This window comes from Actinia tenebrosa, unplaced genomic scaffold (assembly GCF_029948245.1).
Source record: "Actinia tenebrosa isolate PJP-AT-01 unplaced genomic scaffold, QUT_ActTen_1.0 PGA_scaffold5__44_contigs__length_20552954, whole genome shotgun sequence".
Classification (NCBI taxonomy): Eukaryota; Metazoa; Cnidaria; class Anthozoa; order Actiniaria; family Actiniidae; genus Actinia; species Actinia tenebrosa.
In genome coordinates, this window is record NW_028292582.1 from 13,157,629 (window position 1) to 13,179,520 (window position 21,892).

General features: G+C 38.8%; 2 protein-coding genes across 2 annotated transcripts; one reads left to right on the forward strand and one right to left on the reverse strand.

Annotated features, from left to right (window-relative positions):
• Positions 1-3: 3 nt before the first annotated feature.
• Positions 4-11,094, forward strand: LOC116293967 (recQ-like DNA helicase BLM). The gene is made up of 14 exons (XM_031701473.2): positions 4-249; positions 808-884; positions 1,496-1,762; positions 2,052-2,288; positions 3,062-3,330; positions 3,824-4,014; positions 4,102-4,290; positions 4,580-4,711; positions 5,211-5,337; positions 5,813-5,997; positions 6,908-7,238; positions 7,802-8,020; positions 8,542-8,783; positions 9,799-11,094. Exons 1-14 carry the CDS (start codon positions 143-145, stop codon positions 9,974-9,976), a joined length of 2,751 nt encoding a protein of 916 aa, XP_031557333.2. The 5' UTR covers positions 4-142; the 3' UTR covers positions 9,977-11,094.
• LOC116293957 (proton-coupled zinc antiporter SLC30A5) lies at positions 11,080-21,750 on the reverse strand. The gene is given in 18 exon segments (XM_031701461.2): positions 11,080-12,633; positions 13,183-13,311; positions 13,680-13,906; positions 14,130-14,188; positions 14,190-14,308; positions 14,710-14,839; positions 15,078-15,235; positions 15,434-15,624; positions 16,141-16,426; positions 16,854-16,936; positions 17,184-17,268; positions 17,759-17,835; positions 18,332-18,419; positions 19,161-19,248; positions 19,684-19,769; positions 20,061-20,127; positions 20,362-20,484; positions 21,645-21,750. Coding segments are annotated over 18 exon segments (2,250 nt in total). The 5' UTR covers positions 21,716-21,750; the 3' UTR covers positions 11,080-12,450.
• Between the last annotated feature and the right edge of the window lie 142 nt (positions 21,751-21,892).

Consider the following 21,892-nt stretch of genomic DNA (forward strand, 5'->3'; position numbering starts at 1 on the left):
GTATTCTCATAAAGGCACATGAATCCAACCAATCAGAAAACATTATTGAAAATGCTTTTTTTATGATTATCATTCGTACTAGACCCCTACTACACAGATTCAAGACGAACTTCTCGAAATACAAACCCTACAAACCAAAACAATGGAAGACATTTGTTGTATAATTGATAAAGTTGACACAGACGTATTACGAAGATCATTACCAGTAGACGTCAGTGTAGACAAGCTAACAGATGCGCAAAATCTCAGGTACATCCATTCATTATCATATTTTGGTTTACCGAGTTAACAGCGGTTTTCCGTATGAGTGGGAAACGATACGGCAAACAGAACAAATCCACTTGGGCGTAATGTTTTGCCCAGTTCAGACCACGTGTCACTCTCTTGAGAATGAGATTTTTTGTTTGCGTTGTATCCATAATCATGTGTCTTCTCATGCGCAACCGTTACCGCCATTTGCATTGCTACGCGGCCACCCCAGACAAAAATTGCAAAGTGCACATCGCGATTTTTGTCTGGGGTGGCCGCGTAGCCATGCAAACGGCGGTAAACAAAGAAATGATACTCTAGAGAATGACACGTGGTTTCAAATGGAAAAACAGTACCGTATCCTACCGTAGCAGTAACTGCGCGCTGTGATTGGATCAATGTAACGTAAAGCAATACGCTTATTTGCAAAGCAGGATGCGCACTTGCATTTTTTAGAGAAATTAATATGGCGTATAAAGTTCTAAGATTGGTGTGTTATAAAAGGGTGGTATTTCATAAATATATATTTTTTTCCTTTTCCCCCATTTTTCTTAATAGAAAGAAGCTGAGATCCAAGGCGGGCAAACTAGAAGCCATGTTAAAGCAGCGGGGAGAGAGCATTAATGTAACTCCAGGTAAAAATATAGCTTGATGAAGACATCATGCGATGCCGTTTTAAGGAGAATACAACTTTTCTGAGATAGCATTTTGATTGCGCACTCAATAAAATTACAAGCCACGAAGGTAGAACAGAAGTTCCGCTAAAAAATGGTTGCTTTTTTGCTCTAAAATACTACAAAAATAATTATGCTCTTCCTTGTCAATATGAACAATCCCTTTCACAGTTCCCTGCGCCATCTTGAAAGGTAGCCATGCCTTTGCATCGAAGCGAGATGAACTGTGAGCTTGCAATGATAGAGGCAAGTGAATAATCCAAGGTGTTAAAAAAGGTCGTCTCGCTTCGATGCAAAGGCACTGCTACCTTTCAAGATGGCGCAGGGAACTGTGAACTGGACTATTGTATAGTACGATTAAATTTTAGGATTTCGTTTGGTTAAATTTTGTACCCTACAGTGAACTGATGAATTGTTAAATAATTGCGCAGTTGATCCAAGAAGGTTAAAATTGTGTTCTTGTCCTTAGGGATTAGTGTTATCAATACCATCGGGCGCCCCCCCTCCCCCGCCTTTTTTAATTCTAAATTCCGCCTCTGCACTACGGTAAATCTTATTTTATTATTTTACAGTTACTAGAACAACACAGCAGACAAGTACAACTGGCGGGAGATCAAACTTGTGCAGTACACCGGCCATAGTCAACAACAGAACTTCTACAAGTACTACTGGTTCCTTTATACAATCACCTCCTTGTGGGGAGAGTTTTTACTTTGACAATAACAATTTTACGGCGAATTCTAGTCTTGGAGTATCGACTTCAACTTCGTCAAACTGGAGAAATGATAACGAAAATAGGAATTCTGTATCTAGTGCATCTACGAGTTTTGTTCCACAAGGTAGGCAGTTTTCTATTCGTACCATTTACTGGAAGTTTCCCGCTTTTTTTCGGTGGTTAGAAGCGTGTACCATTTACGGGTAGTCAACATTTCCCGCTCTTTTCAATAGGTAGGCGGGTAGACGCCTGTACCATTTATAGTAACCCAACCTTTCCCGCTCTTTTTAATGTGTAGACGCGTGTACCATTTACAGGAAGTCAACGATTACCGCTTTCTTCTGTGGTTAAACGCGTAGACAATTTATTGACCACAGACGGAAGTCAATGTTTCCCGCTCTTTTTATCAACAGAAATCTCCGAGGATTGTGACAGTGAAGATGACTGGGAGATGGCATGCATGTTGGAACAGTCGTACTTTAACAAGACTAACCGGGCCACAGCAACAGTGTCTAGTGCGAAGTCTACGCCTCAATTTAAAAAAGGTCTTAATTTGTCCAAGTCATCAGCATCGACTTCACAGAATTTAAACAGCAGCTTTGGACCTTCTCCCGCGAAGAAAACGATGATACCCAATGATGGTGATGATGGTACGTAATGTTGTAATGATGATGGTGATGATTGTGCGTAATCTTGTAATGATGATGGTGATGATGGTACGTAATGTTGTAATGATGATGACGTAACGTAATGTTGTAATGATGATGGTGATGATTGTGCGTAATCTTGTAATGATGATGGTGATGATGGTACGTAATCTTGTAATGATTATGGTGATGGTACGTAATCTTGTAATGATGATGGTGATGATGGTACGTAATCTTGTAATGATGATGGTGATGATGGTGCGCAATGTCGTAGTGATGATGGAACGTAATCTTGTAATGATGATGGTGATGATGACAACGCCTGATGACATGATCATGATCATGACGATGATGATGACAGGATCGTGATCATGATCATGACGATAATATGATAATTGGATGGCGTTGATGATGATGATTATGATGATAATGGTACGTAATCTAGTAATGATGATGTCATGATCATAATATCATGATGACCATATGATAATCGGATAATAGTGGTGATGGTTATGATGATGATTATCAGATGTTGCTTTTGAGTATGGTGGTGGTGATGGTAAGGATGGTGGTGATGATGATGATAATCGGATAATGTTGCTATTGATGGTAGTGCTGGTAATGATGATGATGATGATGATAATCGGATGAGTTAGTGTTAATAATGATGAGCATTGTGGTATAGGTGATGATAATATCTTGTTTTGATTCCAACGATCGTATGATGTCATGATGATCATATGTTACTAACGACATTAATCAAAATCCCCTTTCAGACGAGCTCCGTCGCACAGACTTCCCTTTCTCCAAAGACATGTGGAAGATCCTACGAGATATCTTCCGCATCAAGAGCTTGCGTACGAACCAGCTTCAAGTCATCAACGCTGCCATGCAGAAGAAGAACTGCTTCGTACTCATGCCTACAGGAGGAGGGAAGAGCCTGTGTTATCAGGTCACTGCTCTCATGGGTAAGGGAGTGACGTTTGTTGTCTCGCCGTTAAAATCTCTCATCCAGGATCAAGTTCAGAGACTGACGTCAATGAGGGTGAGTAGAATTTACACTGCAACCATGTTTATTCCTATAGAGAAAGACTTAGTTTAAACTTATCTTGAAGCATGCATTTGAATGAAATATTGAGAGGGAAGGGTTTTAAGGAAGAAAGAAATACGTGGGGAATAGAAAGGAATAGTTGGAGAGCAAGGGAGGAAAGAAAGAATGAATGAAAGAAAGAAATAAAGAAAGAATGGAGGAAAGAAAGAAAGAAAGAATGAATGAATGAATGGAGGAAAGAAAGAAAGAAAGAATGGAGGAAAGAAAGGAAGAAAGAAAGGAAGAAAAGAAAGGAAGAAAAGAAAGGAAGAAAGGAAGAAAGGAAAAAAGGAAGAAAGGAAAAAAGAAAGAAAAAATACGTAGGAATTTTTTTCTCCAACCAAAATGACTGTCGCCTGAGAAAGGTCAATTAAGTTAGTTCCGTTTTAACTCGGATAATTTTGAGCTGTAAAATAACATTCAATCTTGTACGGTATTACAAACGTAGATTCCCGCGACACATCTCTCGGGAGACGTCACCAGTGACGAGGCAATGAAGCACGTCAGTTCAGTTTATCAAGACTTGTCATTACGTCAGCCAAACCTTAAGCTGGTGTACGTCACACCCGAGAAACTGTCTGCTAGTGGGAAACTGAACTCTGCGCTAGCGAGCTTGCACAGTCGTGGTTTATTGGACAGGTGGGTAAAAGTTTTCAATCGTTATGTGATTATGCAAAATTTTAACTAAACTGAAATATATTTTTACATGTATCATTCGTGTCTTAGGTTTGTAATCGATGAAGCACATTGTATCAGTCAATGGGGCCACGACTTTCGTCCTGACTACAAGAAACTCTCGCAGGTGATGAACAAGTTCCAGGGTGTCCCTGTCATGGCACTAACAGCTACTGCCACCCCCCGGGTCAGGACAGATATTGAAAACCAACTACGGTTAAACAGATCTAATTGTAAAAGGTAAGTCAAGTTCCAGGGTGTCCCTGTCATGGCACTAATAGCTACTGTCACCCCCCGGGTCAGGACAGAAATAGTTCTAACCAGTTGTAAGATGTTAGCCAAGTTCGCTACACAAACAAGATGATAAGTATTTCTATGATACGTTCATACAACAGAAATTTAGTCAAAAAACTTGATTTCCGTGGCAGTGGTGGAGAACCCATTTTTGGACCCTAGCTTTTTACTTACCACTAACGATGTCCTGATGACTAACTGCGGTTAACTTGAAGAATGCGTTTGATCTTTATAGGTTCTCTCAAAGTTTTAACCGTCCAAACCTAAAATTCCAAATTTTTCCTAAGAAGAAAACAATGGAGGAAATGACGAACCAGATCAAGTCCAAGTATCCGCATTCCTCTGGTATTGTTTACTGTCTGTCAAGGTAAACCACCATATTGTCAATCAATAAATGTGCAAGGGAAGGAACGCTGTTGGAACATGAGGACGCTTATGTAAAAGATATTAAGGGAGGGTTCATGGACGAAACAAATACTATCAGCCTCAACAGCATACCTCCGAGATATGCTTCGCTTGTCACGCACAAAGGTTTAAGTATGAGGCTACGTGCTAAATTAAATTAATTCTTACCGCGTGTCACGAATGACTGAGCATTTAGCACGTAGCCTCATACTGAAACCTTTGTGCGTGACAAGCGAAGCAATTATCTCGGAAGTGGGCTATTCCGGAGTTACAGAAATGCGTTGCTTTATGGGACTTGATGAGGCAGTTGACATTTTATGCAGCAAGAAACGAAATAAATTTGAAAATTAAATTTAAAAATTTGAAAACAATTAAGGCTTCCTATCACTTATTACTATCAGCACGCGAAAAAGAAGCCATATAAGTATTAAATCGCTAACAGACCTCTTGTCTGTCCATAGAAATGAATGTAGTCGTGTAGCAGACAGTCTTAAAGCAGCTGGTATTAAAGCTGTTGCTTATCATGCTGGATTAAGTGATCAACAGAGAGTACGAACACAAGAAATCTGGATCAAAGGGCAGGTCAAGGTAAACAAAACCTATGATATACTACATTCCAACTGATCTGAAATAGTGACGTAGAAATGACGTCATTGCAAACTGAGGTGTCGTATGCCTGTGAAAACCTAGCCTTGGGTGTAATGTTCTGTCTATTTCAGACCACGTTTCATTCTCTTAAGAATGATATTCTTTGTTTGAGTTGTATCCATATTCATGTGTCTTCTCATGTGCACCATTAAACAAAGAAATGATACTCTAGAGAATGAGACATGCATTGAAATGGCCATTAAGTCCAAGGTAAACGACGCTCTTAAGTTATCAGTATGTCTTATGACTGCATATCCATAAAGCGTCCATCCATCAAACCGACTTTCCATCCATTTTATCCTTTCAACCATATTCCATCCATTCATTTGTCCATCCATCCATTCCCTCATTCATTCAACTATCCTCAAGCATTGATGGATAATCATAGACTACAACTGTTGTTTTTCTATGTCAGGTGGTGTGTGCTACCATAGCGTTTGGTATGGGTATCGATAAAGGTGACGTACGTTACGTCATTCACTACTCCATGCCCAAGTCGCTAGAGGGGTATTACCAGGAATGTGGTCGAGCTGGACGAGATGGCAAGAAGGCAGAGTGTATTCTTTACTACTCGTATAATGACATGCACAGAATAAGAAGGTAACGGTCATTTTTGGAACGTTTTGCAATACTCCCATTTCGAGTTCGCCTTTGCTCAGTCTTAGCCTCGATTGCGTACAAATGTGTTCTTTTCTTTTATTAGGGTCCATCGTATAGTAAGGAATGTACGTATTACGGAATAATATGAGTCGATTAAAATGCCACGGGTTTCGGTTGAATAGGTGATTATTTTAAAGCCTGAGACAAAGGCTGAAGAAAAGCTTATTAAAATTTATGGATTGATAGGGGGAGCTATGCGGATTCTGGGTTTTAAAGCATCTTTTTTTTAAATCAGCCAACTTGTTGCGCATATGCGTCACAAGTTGCTGAGCATATGCAGAATTAATTGAAAAACACACTAGTACTACAATAATTTCTCTTCTCGATTGTTCGTATTTTAGCCAGAAAACATGAAAGCACAAAATTTCTGTTTTAGTCTCAGATCGCTCTTTTCAGATACTTACTCGAGCGACAACGTTTTTTGAAATAGAAGTATACGGCTATTTCAAAAAAGACTGACGAAGGTTTTGTATGAGGTTTTGTTGCAGGTTGCATATTGCATATTGCATACCAAGCCACCAAAAGGTCACAACAATTTTGAAATTCCCAAACTTAATCTGCACGTTTTAAAGTCATATTTTTTGTGTGCTGCCATTATTTACATATCCCAAACTTAGTCCGCACTTTTTTCAAAAGCCTAACCCACCCTTGAATGCTAAGAGGCTAATATGGAAATACAAAAGAAATGCCACAAATTTCATCGAGAAAAAGTGTGATTTCTTTTGTATTTTCATGTTAGCCTCTCATTCAAGAACAATTTAACAATCGTCCATTCCCTTACGGTCCTCTGTTCGCTCGCTGCGTATACATTATTATTATTATTAAATTGGGCTCCCTGTGATTACAACAGGATGATTGATGGAGACCAGGTAGTCAAAGACGTCCACATGGATAATCTATACCGTGTCGTCCAGTTCTGCGAGAATCAAACAGAATGCAGAAGAGTGCAACTACTGCATTACTTTGGAGAGACGAACTATGATAAGGCAGAGTGTCGTGAACACCAGGAGACCGTATGCGACAACTGCTCTAATACGTTGGACTACGTGGAGAAAGACGTGAATGAGGACGCCAAGGCATTTGTACGGACGGTCAATGAGTTGGTACATCAAGGTAACAGTACTTGGCAAAGACCAAGGAACCTTAGGTACCCTTTGAGCCACTTTGTGGATATTTTTAAGGTAAGACCACGAATGGGGTCATTTCCTCTTGGGTTGCTTACTTGAACAGGAATATCACTGAAAGTCGTTGAATTTAAATGGGCGCATACGGTGCTGTCTCTCACCGCTGTGTAGATGATGCCTGGGCTCGCGGGCTCGATTCTCGACCGAGCCACATGTGAGTTTGTTTGATATGCTCTTCTCTTTGCCACGAGGGTTTTTCTCCGGGTTTTTCTCCCTCCATGAAAATTAACATGTGAGTTGAGTGTTGTATATAGTAAATGTAGTGGTTTTGCATGTGGAGCGAACCCCACGGAAGAGGGAACAAATACGTTGATGCTAAGAGTAGGAGACCTGTTACAGCACTGGCCATTAGGCCCTTCACGGTTGAAAACTGCTCGCACGCATAGTTACAACAATAATGAGCCTACGAAGTTTTCACCCCTTAAATTTCAAAATCTGCAGGCCTGCATTTGTCCAGTTACGCGAGTCTCATTTCATAAAAATAAAACAAAAAAAAAACAACCATTTTCTTGAAATCGTTGCAAATACTTTCTTAACAGTTTTTCTACACTGTCTTGCAGGGATCAAATAACGCGCGCGTTGTCCAAGAGGGTCACGAGCGCTGCGCACTGTTTGCACGTGGGAAAGATTTCCATAGAAACGACGCGGAGAGACTCGCGAGGATGCTAGTCATGAAGGATGTCCTGGGAGAGAAGTTGGTTATTGGTAACCATGAGAACGTGATTGGTTACGCGGTGCTTGGTTCTAAGGCTATGCATCTACTCAACGGAAGATACAAGGTAATCATTGGTGTAACCGTAACAGTAGTTACGGTTACATGTGAGTGGTTTCTATATGAGTGATACTGGGTACAACACGTATACAATGGTACGGCATGTCGTAACATTGAAATGGCTTCCCGAGCGAGTGGTTTTCGTATGAGGAGTACGACACGTTACTGACTTACACCACGTACACGGTACGACATACTTTAACACTGAAAAGGCTTCCCATGGGAGTGGTTTTCGTATGATTGGTAAGACACGCTACTGACTGATTGTGTCGTGTAACAGCCTGTGTAACTTGTCCCGCAATGCCGTTGCACAGTCCGTTGCACACAAGTTCCAGCCAAAAGTTTCAACGTGTAACAGGGCCTTGACATGGTACGACATGTCTTAACCCTTCCCAATGTCGTGTAAATCATCGAATCACAAGTCGTAGTTACGGTTGCGGCAAGATACAATCTACGATTACAGTAGGGCTATAAACGCACAGAAAATTCTCTCCATACCTTTAAAAAAATGTTATCTTGTGTTTTCAGTTGCCACCCTTTTCAGTGCGAAGCGAGAAGGCTAGAGCGCAACCAAAGCCAAAAAAGAAGCGAAAAGGTACCACCTCGGATGTCGGAACAGACGATGTATCCTCCACAGACACGGATGTTCCCACATGGAATGATGGTGGAGGTGACTATGGGCACTCGCGCTATTGGAATGACAACGAAGTACAAGAAAGTACTCGAGGTGGGAAAAGAAAGCGTAAAACCACTTCAAAGAGGAAGCCTAGGTAGGTTATTTATAATTTTACAATCAAGGCTCTGAACAGTTTCTTCTTAGGGAATCAATGGTTGTGCAGGCGCTTGTGCAATTCCCTTCTCATCTGTGGGGTCTCGGGGTTGATTCCTGGACTCGGCATCACATGTGAGTAGAGTTTTTTCAGGTCTCCCTTCTTTCGAGGGTCTTTCTCCTGGTCCTTCAGTTTTCCTCCCTCTGCAAAACCCAACATGCTAAATTCCAGTTCGATCTGTGAGTTAGCCGTGCCCAGACATTGTTCAACCCAAAGGTTGTTTCGGGGTTTGATCTGTGAGTTAGCCGTGCCCAGACATTGTTCAACCCAAAGGTTGTTTCGGGGTTTGATCTGTGAGTTAGCGGTGCCCAGACAATATTCAACCAAGAGGTTGCTTCAGGGTTTGATCTGTGAGTTAGCCGTGCCCAGTCTTTGACCAGGACAGATTTCTCATTTGCGCGGATGAACTCGTAGTGTTCCTCTTCATTTAGAGACGTTAAAAATAGAGTGCCACAAGTCAGAGATAAATAGATAGATAGCTTTATTAGTCATAATTAAAAACAAATATCTAACATATAGAAACATCAATAATAGAAAAGGATATATAGAAAAACAACGACAACAAATAATTTAAGGGGAATTTAGCAAACATCATCTAAAATTATGTTATTCACCTAAAAACTACTATTAGGAGGAATAAAATATATACTAAAGCTAAAAAGGGGAATCTAAAAGCTACTCCTAATTAAAATTATGTCTCATTATAAACGTATTCTTAAACCTATTAGTCTTACAGACTGGTAGTTTAAGATATTTTGGGCAGTCAATAGTCACCTTCACAGTTCCCTGCACCATCTTGAAAGGTGCCTTTGCATCGAAGCGAGACGAACGGTGAGCTTGCAATGATAGAGACCTTTTTTTAACACCTTGGACAATTATTCACATGTCTCTATCATTGCAAGCTCACCGTTCACGTGTCATCCCCTTCTAAATAAAGGTGATTTTTTTGTACCAGGACCGGCGTTTCAGATGACCAGACTGGTTACTCCAGTGGTGGATATTCGTCTTCTAATGGTCTGAAGGGCTTGCAGTACAGCAAGAAACGAGGAGGAGGCACAGCCAGGCAACCAACGAAGAAACAAAACACAGGGCTTGGTTTGATGGCTCCACCACGACCAATCAGTAGATTCTAATGCTTTCTCCATGGCAACCAGGTTTGAGTCAATGAGTATGTAATGTGTTGTAGCAATGAGCCTGGTTCACATCGTGACATAAGTGTTAAAAAATGTCTTGTTCATATTACGAAGACCAATATCGCCATGGCAACCATCCAGCTCTTGGCCAATGATCATTTCCGTGCTTTTCACTTCATTTTATTCCCTTTAAAGTTAATGATGATGGATTTTTATGATATAATATTCAAATGACAATCAAATAAAGAAATTCCAGTCCAAATCCAAAACTATCCTAATCTTAAAACAAATATTTGGAAAAATTCAACTACGCTAGAGCTAGAGCAGTTTTCACATGACTATGAAAAGCTCAGTGCTATAATCGTGCCGTGCCGTGATTTTTTCTAGGATTTTAATTGGCTGATTTTTTCTCGCCTAATGTGATTGGTCTGGCAGTGCCGTGACCGGGTATGCCATGTTGCGGGTATTTGTTGGATGGAGACTAAATTCTCGCACATGTGATTGGACTGGTATGCCTTACCGTGTCATGACCGTGTTCGTGCCGCGAGCTTTTCACAGTCATACGAAAACTCTTCAAGACTTAAATTATTGCTGTAACTTGCTATTTATAACGAACGAAAACCTTAATTGCCGATCAATGAAACAGATTTAGGCTTTGTTCCAAAAAGCAGTCTTGCAAATTGCGAATCATATTTATCTTCATTCAAATTTCGATGAATGACGTTAATGAAAATAAATAAAAGTAAGTTTTATAAAGTTTTATGAGTTTTATGAATTTTAATTGGAACCAAAAATGCTTCCCATTACGTTTTTTTTTTTTTTTCCCCAAGCAAAACCGTTTAGTACCGACCCATGTTTACATCACAATGTCATACCCAGAGCCCACGTTCCTCTTGGAATAGCACAGAGAAACGAGAGGCTCTGGGTAGTAGCCGATTTTTTGAGTATTCTGATTGGTCCGATAAAAACCAATAAAAAAAGTTGTTCTACAAATATAATGGTGCTGACAAAGAGGAACGGGGGCTCTGGGTGCGAGATTAATTAAACCATTGAACCATATTCTAGGCATGGTTTATATCAGTAATTTCACAACAATATCACAATTTCTACTGTTTGAGTAACTTATAGTTTATTACAGAGAACAAAATATAGATTGCTATATATACAGCTAGCTGATATCAGACATCTAAAAATAAATATCATTTATAGTTATTATCACGTCTAATATATTTTATTTCGAATGGACTACTTCTCGGGGATAAATTATTGGTTCCACTGTTATAGACCCTTTGTATAAATGTACTAGAGTGAAGGCAAAAAAAATACTAGTCAACGTGTAATAGTCAAATAGACACAAAAGAAAACAATGGAATTAGGGTCTACTAATGTGTATTAGTCTAATATCTATTTCACGGGTTTAATGACTTTACTCTAATCATGTCCAGAAAAGTAAGTTAAAACAGTTAGTACTGATCTGCATAAATAGTACACTTTCACATTCGACTTGATACAACTGGATGCACAAACTGCGGGCTCTTGTGTTGCACTGAATCAAGGCTAGTGTTGTGAAGTTTCTTGCGCTTACACTTGTACAATTATGCAAAGGGTGTACAGTATTGGTATTTGTACATGTATTTCATGACAGGATCCACAGACCAATACTCTATTTTCAAGTTCTCTGTTTCTCAGAGTTTCTCAGAGCCTCAATAAGCCTGAAGCGAGATGACGTTTTACCCCCGACTCTATACCATAATAGTTTTTAAAATTATTTCATATTAAAATTTTTGATTCCTTAGAGAATACAGGTACAATAGTCATAATTAAAGAACAAAAGCAACGTGAAAAGGATTATGGTCTAGAGACGGGGGTAAAACGTCATCTCGCTTCAGGCTTATTGATGGTTTTCACTGCGGCCATGTTGGCTCAGGAACTTAACAAAAGAATTATATCCTCCAGCATGGCCACCGTGTCTTTTGTTATTTAACTCATTTGGGAATGGTTGAAAACCATCAATAGTTTTTAGAATATTCATATGTTCCAGTGAAGGTACAATATTCTCACATTGGAATAAGGCTAACCCTGAGAAAATGAGTCTGTAATAAAGGAACGTACACAGCAATGTTGTTCCATGAATTCAAAAATGGTCTATTTATGGTTTTCAAAGCCGCCACGTCATTAGTCTCTTTTATTTTATCATCCAACATGGCCGCCATGTCTTGTTATTTCATTCTCTTGGGAGTGACTGAAAACCAGCAATTGAGCTAACATCATGCAGATACACATTGCTATGCTCTCATACTGGCAATGAACTTACAGCCAGAAGAGAAAACATGGATGTAGCATGTCTAGCAAGAGATTGTGTGAGAGATTCTACATCCCAGACAAGTGAAGACGCAGTAGGTATTACATCTAGTTATATCTACATCAATGTTATTTACAAATTAATTGTTTACATTAAAAGAAACAAATTTGATTTAAATAGACTTAATGAAACCTAAATCGGTGTCAGATGGCGGATTTCCAATTTCTGAGCCTTGTTTCAAAGCCAGCACAGACTTGTAGCCAGCAGACAGGGCAGACATGTGGTGAAAGAAGGCTTCCTTCTCAACTTGTATTGATACGTCATTGACCCCATACTCTTTCATTACTGAAGTTACCTAAAGACAGAGAGCGTTACATGAGGCAGGTCATTCTCGTATCCAGACCCTTTCACCAAAAAAACGATCTTTCGTTAGGAAGCTGACAAGGCTTTGGGTACGAGAATGGAGGCTTGTAGGAAAGGTTTTGACAATGTGGTTACCAGGGTGATGTCAACAAAACTTTAATTTCTAGTTTTCCTAGAAATCTAGCAGTGGTTTCACAGAGTTTCTCCTTCCAATGAATATTATTTTACACTTTAGATTTTTAAGAAATTGGAGGATCAAGTTTAGCGTAGTGATCCTCACACCTCTGGAGTAGTCTCTGATTCGATTCCTGGATTCAGTATTGCAGTATATTGGGTCTCCCTTGATTCCCCAAAAAACATGCTACACTCCACTTCGATCTGTGGTGCCTTGACTTAGATTGGCTCCGAGGTTGTTTCGGGATATCAATAAAATTGAAGGTTTTTTGATTTATCCTCCGTCATATGGATTGGAGGTAGAATGGAGTTCCTGTGGTAGGATTGAAAGACTGCAACAATCTTGAACTAAAACACTAAAACAAACCTGTTGTATGATTTTCTGTTCATTAGCAGACGGTGCCACCTGCACATGTATGGTTCCCACCATTGTTTTCTCTGAATGTTGCCAGAAATGATGATCTCGATAAGAGAGCACACCATCGATAGACAAGACCTTAAAATCGTGAAAATAAATTGATGTTACACACTAGTCCACAAGACAAATTTGTCGGTAACAAAATTGCAACTTCAGCTGCAAGTATAAAGTAACAACCTCTTGATTTAAGTTGTCTTGCAATAGACATTTTTTAGTTTGGCCGCAATGTTTTTTCACACATTTCACACAGGCCTTGCACCACCAAATGATTTTTACATGCCTTATTTGGTAAAACCAACTGGCTTTGCATCGAAATGCGTCAGCTTTAAAAAACCCTGTGCATAGAAGTATGCAAATACAGGTCATGATGTATGCGTGTTGTGCTGTAAAGTAAAGAAAAATTTAAAAAAAACCCATGAGGTTGTTTCCTACCTTTCTTCACCTACCTTATTTAGAACGTTGCTAAGTGCTTTATCCAGAGTTTCAGGAGTTCTTTGTAAGAGAACCACGGATGATTCTTTAAGTAATGGTATAACGCTAAGAAAGATCATGGTTGCAATGAAGAGTGAGCAGATAGGGTCTGCTATATACAGTCCAAAGCGCTCAATCAAAATAGATGAGACGATGACACCTACGCTACCAAGGGTGTCGGCCACTACGTGAAGAAACACACCTGTCAAGATAACAGTAGATAACTGAGATTGAACCTTCAAATTTTATCAAACTCTGAAATATCCTCTGGGTTGGTTAAAGTCAGGGGACAACAAACTTGACCCTCGAACCAAGGGAGGGACCTAGCAAACTCTACTCACACGTGATGCAGAGTCCAGGAATCGAACCCGAGACTCAAGAGGTGAGTACACTACAACCCAGAGCCTAAAAAAGTTTTGTATTACCTTGCATATTGACGCTCCTATCAGGGTGGGACGAGGGGTGTTCATGAATGTGGCTGTGGCTGGCTGTGGCCATGATCATGACTATGTCCATGAGATGACCCGCCGTGCGAATGCGCATGGGCATGACGAAAAGCAGTGATTCCCACTAAATTGACAAGCAGACCTATGACAGACACAGCCTGCAAGATAATAAGATGAGGTACTTTTTGTATTAGTAAGGAAAGTATACCATACTTGGCAGGGAATGGATCCAGGAAGAGGAGGGGGTGGATCCAGGATTTTGCCATGTGAGGGGGGAGGGGGTGCATCCAGAATTTTGCCTTGGGAGGGGGGGAGAGGAGGACTGTAGATTTGTGACAGGCTAACTGGAAAAGACAATCATTTTTAATGCAGTTCAATTGCGGTTTAGGGGGTTCGTAAAAACTCTCCCAGAATCCTCCCCTGTTTGGAATCATTATTGACAATGAACGAATAAATGGATGGAGAAAAAAGTGTATATGAAAGAAAGAAATGGATAGGGATGGATCGAAGGAAGGAAATAAAGAAGGAGAAACAAGGATGGGTAGATGAAAATACTTACCAATAAGCGTTCTGTGCTAACTTTAGGAGGATCAAACAGCCTTTGTATTGCAGTTAAGAATACGAAAAAAGCAATGACAACCAGGAATAAACCATTAACAAAACCAGACAAGATTTCCACTCTACTGAACCTGAAAAAAATAACACAACATAGTTTACTTTGAAAACAATACTTTGTAATTGCGAGAAAAACAAAAGTTGCGAAGATGCCATAAACAGAAGAGCAGCAGCAACAACCACAGCAGTAGCAATGACAGCAGCAACGAACAACAGCAATAACAGCGACAACAACAACGACAGCAACAGCAGTAACAAACAACAGCATGACAGCAACAAAAGTAGCATCAACAACAGTAAATGTTTCCTTACCCGTATGTAAACTTTCTAGTTCCTTTCCATCGTGACATGAGGGCAGCACAGAGACCAAGAACAAGGGCAGTACAGTCAAACAACATATGAAAACCATCCGAGATCAGGCCAAGGCTGTTTGTCCACATCCCATATAGCAACTCCACTCCTGTAAAAAACTACACAAAACAGTACGATCAGTCAGCAGACATAATTTACTGATTTTAGGGAAATGAGAACTTGGCATGCCATTGCCAAGCTTGTTCGACAACTGTACATTTACAACAGCAGCAGCTGGGACAATAGTATCGACAGCAGCAGCAGGGAAAACAGTAGCGACAACAGCAGCAATAACGACACATACAACACTGATTTACCAGGTTCAAGCAGAGGAAGTAGAATATTTGTCTTGATTCAGATTCTTCAAGTGTTTGTCTAAGAAACGTCCTGCATATTGACAGAACAGTCTGTGGAGTGTGGAAATTGTAGATTGGCAAGCCTCCTGTGGTGTAGCCAATAAGATTGCCTTTAGCTGGACGAGGTGATGGACGAGATAAAAGACGAGTGGCTGGAAACGAATGGAACAAAAATTACAAATAAATAAATAAAACCCTAAGATAACCTTTGGGCTGATCAAAGTCAGGGCATGGCTAACTCAAACATCGAACCCTGAAACAACCTCTGGGCTGATCTAAGTCAGGGCATGGCTAACTCAAACATTGAACCCAGAAACAACCTCTGGGTTGATTCAAGTCAGGGAACAGCTAACTCACAGATTGAATTAGCATTTAGCCTGTTAGGTTTTGTGGAGGGAGGAAAACTGAAGAGCCCGGAGGAAAGGTTGATTAGAGGGTTGGTTCGCATTATTTTACATGGGTTTCGTTAGGGTGATACAACTTGTAGTGGACTTTCCTTTGTGTTTTCACCTGATTTTGACAAATTTCTTTAAAAACCTTGAATCAGAGAGAGAGACCTGATAAATTCTACTCTCAAAGGATGCTGAGATCAGGATTCGAACCGAAGACCCAAGCAAATCCTGCTATGCCACCCTTGATTGATTCAATACTTTCAAACTAGTCCATACCCAAGATGAAGAATACAGCACTGAACATGGTTCCCCCTGATAACAAGTGCTTTACTCCAGCTGTGTTTCCATGATGCCATTCATGGATGGTCCATGCCCATGGTTGGTCCCACAAGATAGCAAAGACAACAGCTGACAAGAATGAAGCTGTCGAACCGATCTTAGTGGTCATGTGAGCTTCAAGCTTTGAAAAACAGAATGATTCTACGTAGAAGTCAATGACAAAGACAAATAGGACGATTAAACTCATTGGTAGAATGGACTTGATCCAATCAATTGAGGTTTCCTAGAAATGAAATACAAGCAGTGGTAAATTAAAGGGATTTCAGATGGAATGTTTACTACGTAGCTGCTAATCAGAAATGGGATTTGTCAAACTCATTAATAATTCATGAAGAAAACACAACAGAAATCATGACCGTGAAGAGTGTTGTAAATCTGATACAAAATTGTTTTCATTTGCATAAACTTTAAGTTGGATATTCTTGGCCAGATTCACTTTAATTTTGAAAATTTTAGTGAAACACAAAGGAACTATATCTAGCCTAGACGTTTGACAAGCAATCTACAGTATGAGTGGCTGTGTTGTATCTGATATACAAACGCTTGGCTACGCCTCGAGGTTGTATATCTGATACAACAAGGCCACTCATACTGTATATATATTACTTAAAGCTTTTACAGAAGGCCTTTAGAACTTATATTCTAAATACCTGAGTGAAGTGGGTAATGCCTGCTGCAGGAAGCAACAATATTGTGGCTATACTCGTAGACAGGGCTGCCAGTCGCTTTCCACCTTCCAAGACAGAAAAAATATGGTTACAAAGAGTCGCTTTACTATACTTCAATGAGGTAAATTGTTGACTTGGCACTTGGGGGATTTCAAAATGAATTCCCAAAAGGACATTATTATATTTTGTGCCAATAAAGAAGCAAATCTTGCCTTGCAATGATATACTTGGTCAGGACATCGCAGAGATGGGATTTTCCATTCACTTTGTTCCAATTAATCCTTGTTTTCTGAGCAAGTTAAGTTTACTTACCTCCAATTTCAACAGCTAATTTTCTGGAAAAGTTCCCGTGTGCAACATTACATAGCAAACCCAGGATAAGTAGAAGCAGTGCCCCCTACAACACAAACAATATTAATCAAATTTATTTAGTATTCCTTACACCCAACTCTTATACCTCTGCTTGCAGGGCACACAACTCTGAAAATATCTTATCAGCAAAGTGATTCTGCCAATTTGTTGTTTTTCTCCACTAGAGAGCTTTCATATTATTAAGTAATTAAAGTTATAGTGCTAAGTGTAGCCTAGGGTGGTTTTACCTACAACACAAGTTAAAGTAGGCACAAAATCCATCGTTTTGTCTTGTAATATAGCTGTATATATTGTTAGTAAATGTATTTATCATGGTTTACATAATTCGTCATGTTGACACAGTCACTCTCATATGCCTGTCTAGTATTAGATGAGAAATGTTTTATATTTGGTTATGCAAATTAGAATGTAACAAATTTGTTTCACATGCCAAGTAAAATCTCTCACTTAATTAGAATGGAATAATCTAAACTTAAAAAGCTGAAATAGTTATTGCAAGGCTCATTTTGTCCTACCTGATGGTCTGGTAATCCCAACATTGACAAGAAATGTGAATACCAGTGCATCAATCTACTGCCATGGGTTGTTTCATCTTGTTTGATACTTGTTAAGAAATATCATTCCCTAGATCATTTCTTTGTATCAATTCAAAATATTCTCAGATATAATATATAATAATAATAATAATATGCACTTGACTACTGGCTTACTGACTAAAGCTTCATACACTGTATGGATATTGCATGCAATTTTCAAGGAGCAATCAAGGATTTCCAGAACCAAATTTTTTTCAAGGCCCTTCAAAATGGATAAGAATCCCTGCCCGGAGTTTGATGAGCCGTATAAGCTTTAAGGATATTAACAGTGGATTCCACAGAGCAGCTCTTCCACTGGATTCCCAATGGAAGTTAGAAGTTGATTTTTTCAAGGGAGGAAAATTTGAGAACCCTGAAAACCCTTGAAGAATAGGAGAGAACCAACAAGCATCTCTATTAACATACAACTTTGTCTCGAATTGCAGCCATTGATTCCCTCAGAAATATTTTTCGCAACTTTGTGCGCTTTTAGTAAAGAGATAAAAAGGATACTGTGGTTAGGTCCATGGCTGTGTGGAGTATCATTATCAAACAGCAGCAGAGAAAGTATGCCAAGAAGAAAAAGAATGGCTCCTCTGAACTGAATAAAAGAAAAAAGTTGGCAATCAAGTCAGTAAGGGAAGGTACATTTTTTAATTGGTGTGGGGAGGGGCAGGGCATTCATGATAAACTTTTTTTAAATTATTGCTTTTGGGTCCGTCCTCGCCTTTCATTCAGTAAGAAATTCACAATGATATGAATGGATGAATTTGATTGGATGGAGAAAACATTATCAGGCAATGTGATTGGTCTGGCAAATCCCTTGCCATGTCACATCTGTGTTTGTACAGTGAGCTTTTCAATCATACAAAAACTGCTCTATCTTATGTCAGTGCAATGATTTATGAATATTCCACCAGATACATCTAATTTTAATTATTAGAATGTATCTTGAATACTTCACAATATCATTCCTATGTACCATTCCAGTCTTAGCTTCTATGTCCAATGTTTTTGAACCTGTCAATGTTTTTGCAATAGACTTCCTCTGCTCTGACGTAATGTTGTCCCATTTGAGACCACATGTCATTCCCTAGAGTATCATTTCTTTGTTTAAGGTTTGCGCTCGGTTGCACATGAGAAGACACATGAATATGGATACAGCTCAACAAAGCATCGTATTCTCAAGGGAATGATGCAGTCTAAAATGAGAAAACATTACCCCAAGCGGAAGAGGTCTATTGAGTGTATCTTATTAAGTTTTCCCTGCTTTTGAGGGTGCTCAATGGTCATTGTCTTGCCCTAAGAAAAATTAATACTGAACATAACATTATATTTTTACCTTTGAGTGGCCTCCTACACTGGTATGAAAGAGTACTCCAAGTGCACCAAGTACTACTAGTTCACCATGTTCAAACAGTAGAATAGTTCTAAACATCATGCAGAAATGAAAGAAAGAACGATGAGCCAAGTAAACATTGAGGAATAAACCAAACATGACCAATCACATTGCACAACAATTTACTCTCCCAGGGCTTTCAATAATATTTGAAGTAGATGGATGAATCTCAAAAGTACAGGTCTGTTTCCACAAATTTTACTTCTTATTTATTAAGACTGATTCGCAAAATAGCCGGCAGTATGTAGGTAAGTACCCAGCGATAAACCGCTGGTAGCCGCCTTCTAGTTGAAACCCCTGCTCTCCATCCAATCAAATGCCTGAAACATGGCACGAACAAGTCGAGGACATGGTCATACAAAAACTGCTCTACCAACACTCTACAGACAGTGATTTACAGGTCACATTCTCTTTTTATTGTCCAGTTCTTTAAAACCACTGAATATGCACACTGCCAATCTCTTACCTCAATGCACCACACTGTGATAGCCCTTGAAGCCATATAAGGGCAATAATTGTAGAAAACACTGCATGTCTGGCTATTCTGTACCACTATGGTAAAAAAAAATTATATATTTACAATTAATTGTAAACACCTTTTTTTATGAAGAAATAGATCAGAGAAGCTGGTAGAAAATCTCCATGGCAATTGAAATAGCAACAGGACATCAAACAAACTACTATATTCAAATGTTATGCTACCACAACCCAACCTGTAACACTCACAGTTTTTAAGGGATTGTGTCTTTGTTACATGCATGTAAGAAGAAAAATAGTATTTAATGCTAACAATATAATATTAAAGGTATAAGTATGTACCACTGTTGATATAGTGTATCTTACCTGATTGAGTGTAATTTTCTTCCCTGAAGATATTGGTTTTTGCAGTAGTACTAGGATGATGGATGAACTTAGAGAAAAAATAGAATAAAGAAATTATTCATTGAATAATGACTTTTTTTTTGGAAGGAGGATAAGGCTCTTGGGAGAGAAAGATTTCAAATCAAACAAACTCTACTGTCTCATAATATTATGCCCTTCAGTTGAGAATTGAACCCATAGCTCAAGTGACGAGAGACAGAGTGTTGCAACAGCACATTACACCCATGTTTCAATCGAGTGTGATATTGGTACATGTACTTACCATAATCTAACAATAAATAAAAACTGTGTAATGTGGAATATCTTGAGCTGTTCGAACGCGACAAACACACCATAGGAGTGAAGAAATTTGGCAACAATAAGAGCGACAATATATGGAGTAGTCCTGTAAATAAAATAATCTGATTATTCACAAATAAATAATGAGAAAACACAATGGAAATTATCACCTAGGAGAAGCTTATATATCAGATATTCTTCATAAATATGTAACTACATTAATACCGGCTAGAGTACAAATACTAAAACATGGATTGCTTCGTACTTATTACCCGGCAAGTTCAATCGATAAAATTGATAATCGATAAATATCGATATCAATCAATAAAATTATTACAATATTATCAGTACAGTGGCTGAATCAATCCAAGTTGTATGATCCAGCCTACGTAGATGACGTTATGAAGGTCAGTGTAGCACTCAACCACTTTCAAATTAGATATACATGCATGCTAATCAATATATTTTGATTTTATCAATGTTCTTCAATACTAATCCAATAATCTGATTGAGAAAAAAGTGTGAGTATTGATTTTTGATGATCGACCGACACAATCGATACCAATTATTAAGAGATTAATATTGATCAATATCGATTTATAGATCGATTTTCCGATATTGATTGAACACACCGGGCTTATTAGCACTATATTGCTGGTTTTCAAATATTCCCAAGAGAATAAAATAACAAAAGACACGGAGGCCATTTTGGATGATATGACAAGAGAGAATAATGACGAATCTTTTGCTAAAATACATCCAACATGGTGGCTGTGAAAACCATCAACAGTAGCTTTAGTAGAAGTCAGTAGATCTGATATCCATTGCTTTCTTTTGTGTCTATTTGACTATCCTACACATTGAGCAGTATATGTTATTTCACAGTTTAAGTGATATAAATTAAACAAATATTTATTAACAATTTATAAATTTAATAATCAAATTCTAGGCATGTTTTCTCACTCATTCACGTAAATTAATAGATACTTAGAAACAATGCATAATAATGCTTCCTACAAAATATCTACATCTTAACGATATGTAATCTGTGCACACACTCATATATATAACAAAAATTCCTAACATCACAGAAAATATGGTGAAGCACAGTTAACATCTTAATCAGAGACGACAAATAGAAAACTGAAACTTTATAGCGTCAAATAGTTTTTCCATTGACGATTGATTTATACCTCAATACACGTAAAATTCGATAAGGAGAGCAAGGTTTTCGAGAAAGAAAGATTGTAAGACATTTATACTTACGCTGTAGAGCCGATCGGACCCAGTTGTCTTTTATTAAACAGATTATCGCTGTATGATTCCAGTTCATCCATTTTTTCTCGTTTCTTTTCGAATGATGAGCTGGCGCACGGTTATAAAGACTGGCACTAGTTGAGAATCCGCTGACCATTATACAATTTAAAACTTCACGAATAAAAACTGGGAAAACAAAAAAAAACGAAATTGGAAATTTGAAAAATGAGCGAAAATACGATGTACTGGAATTCTGG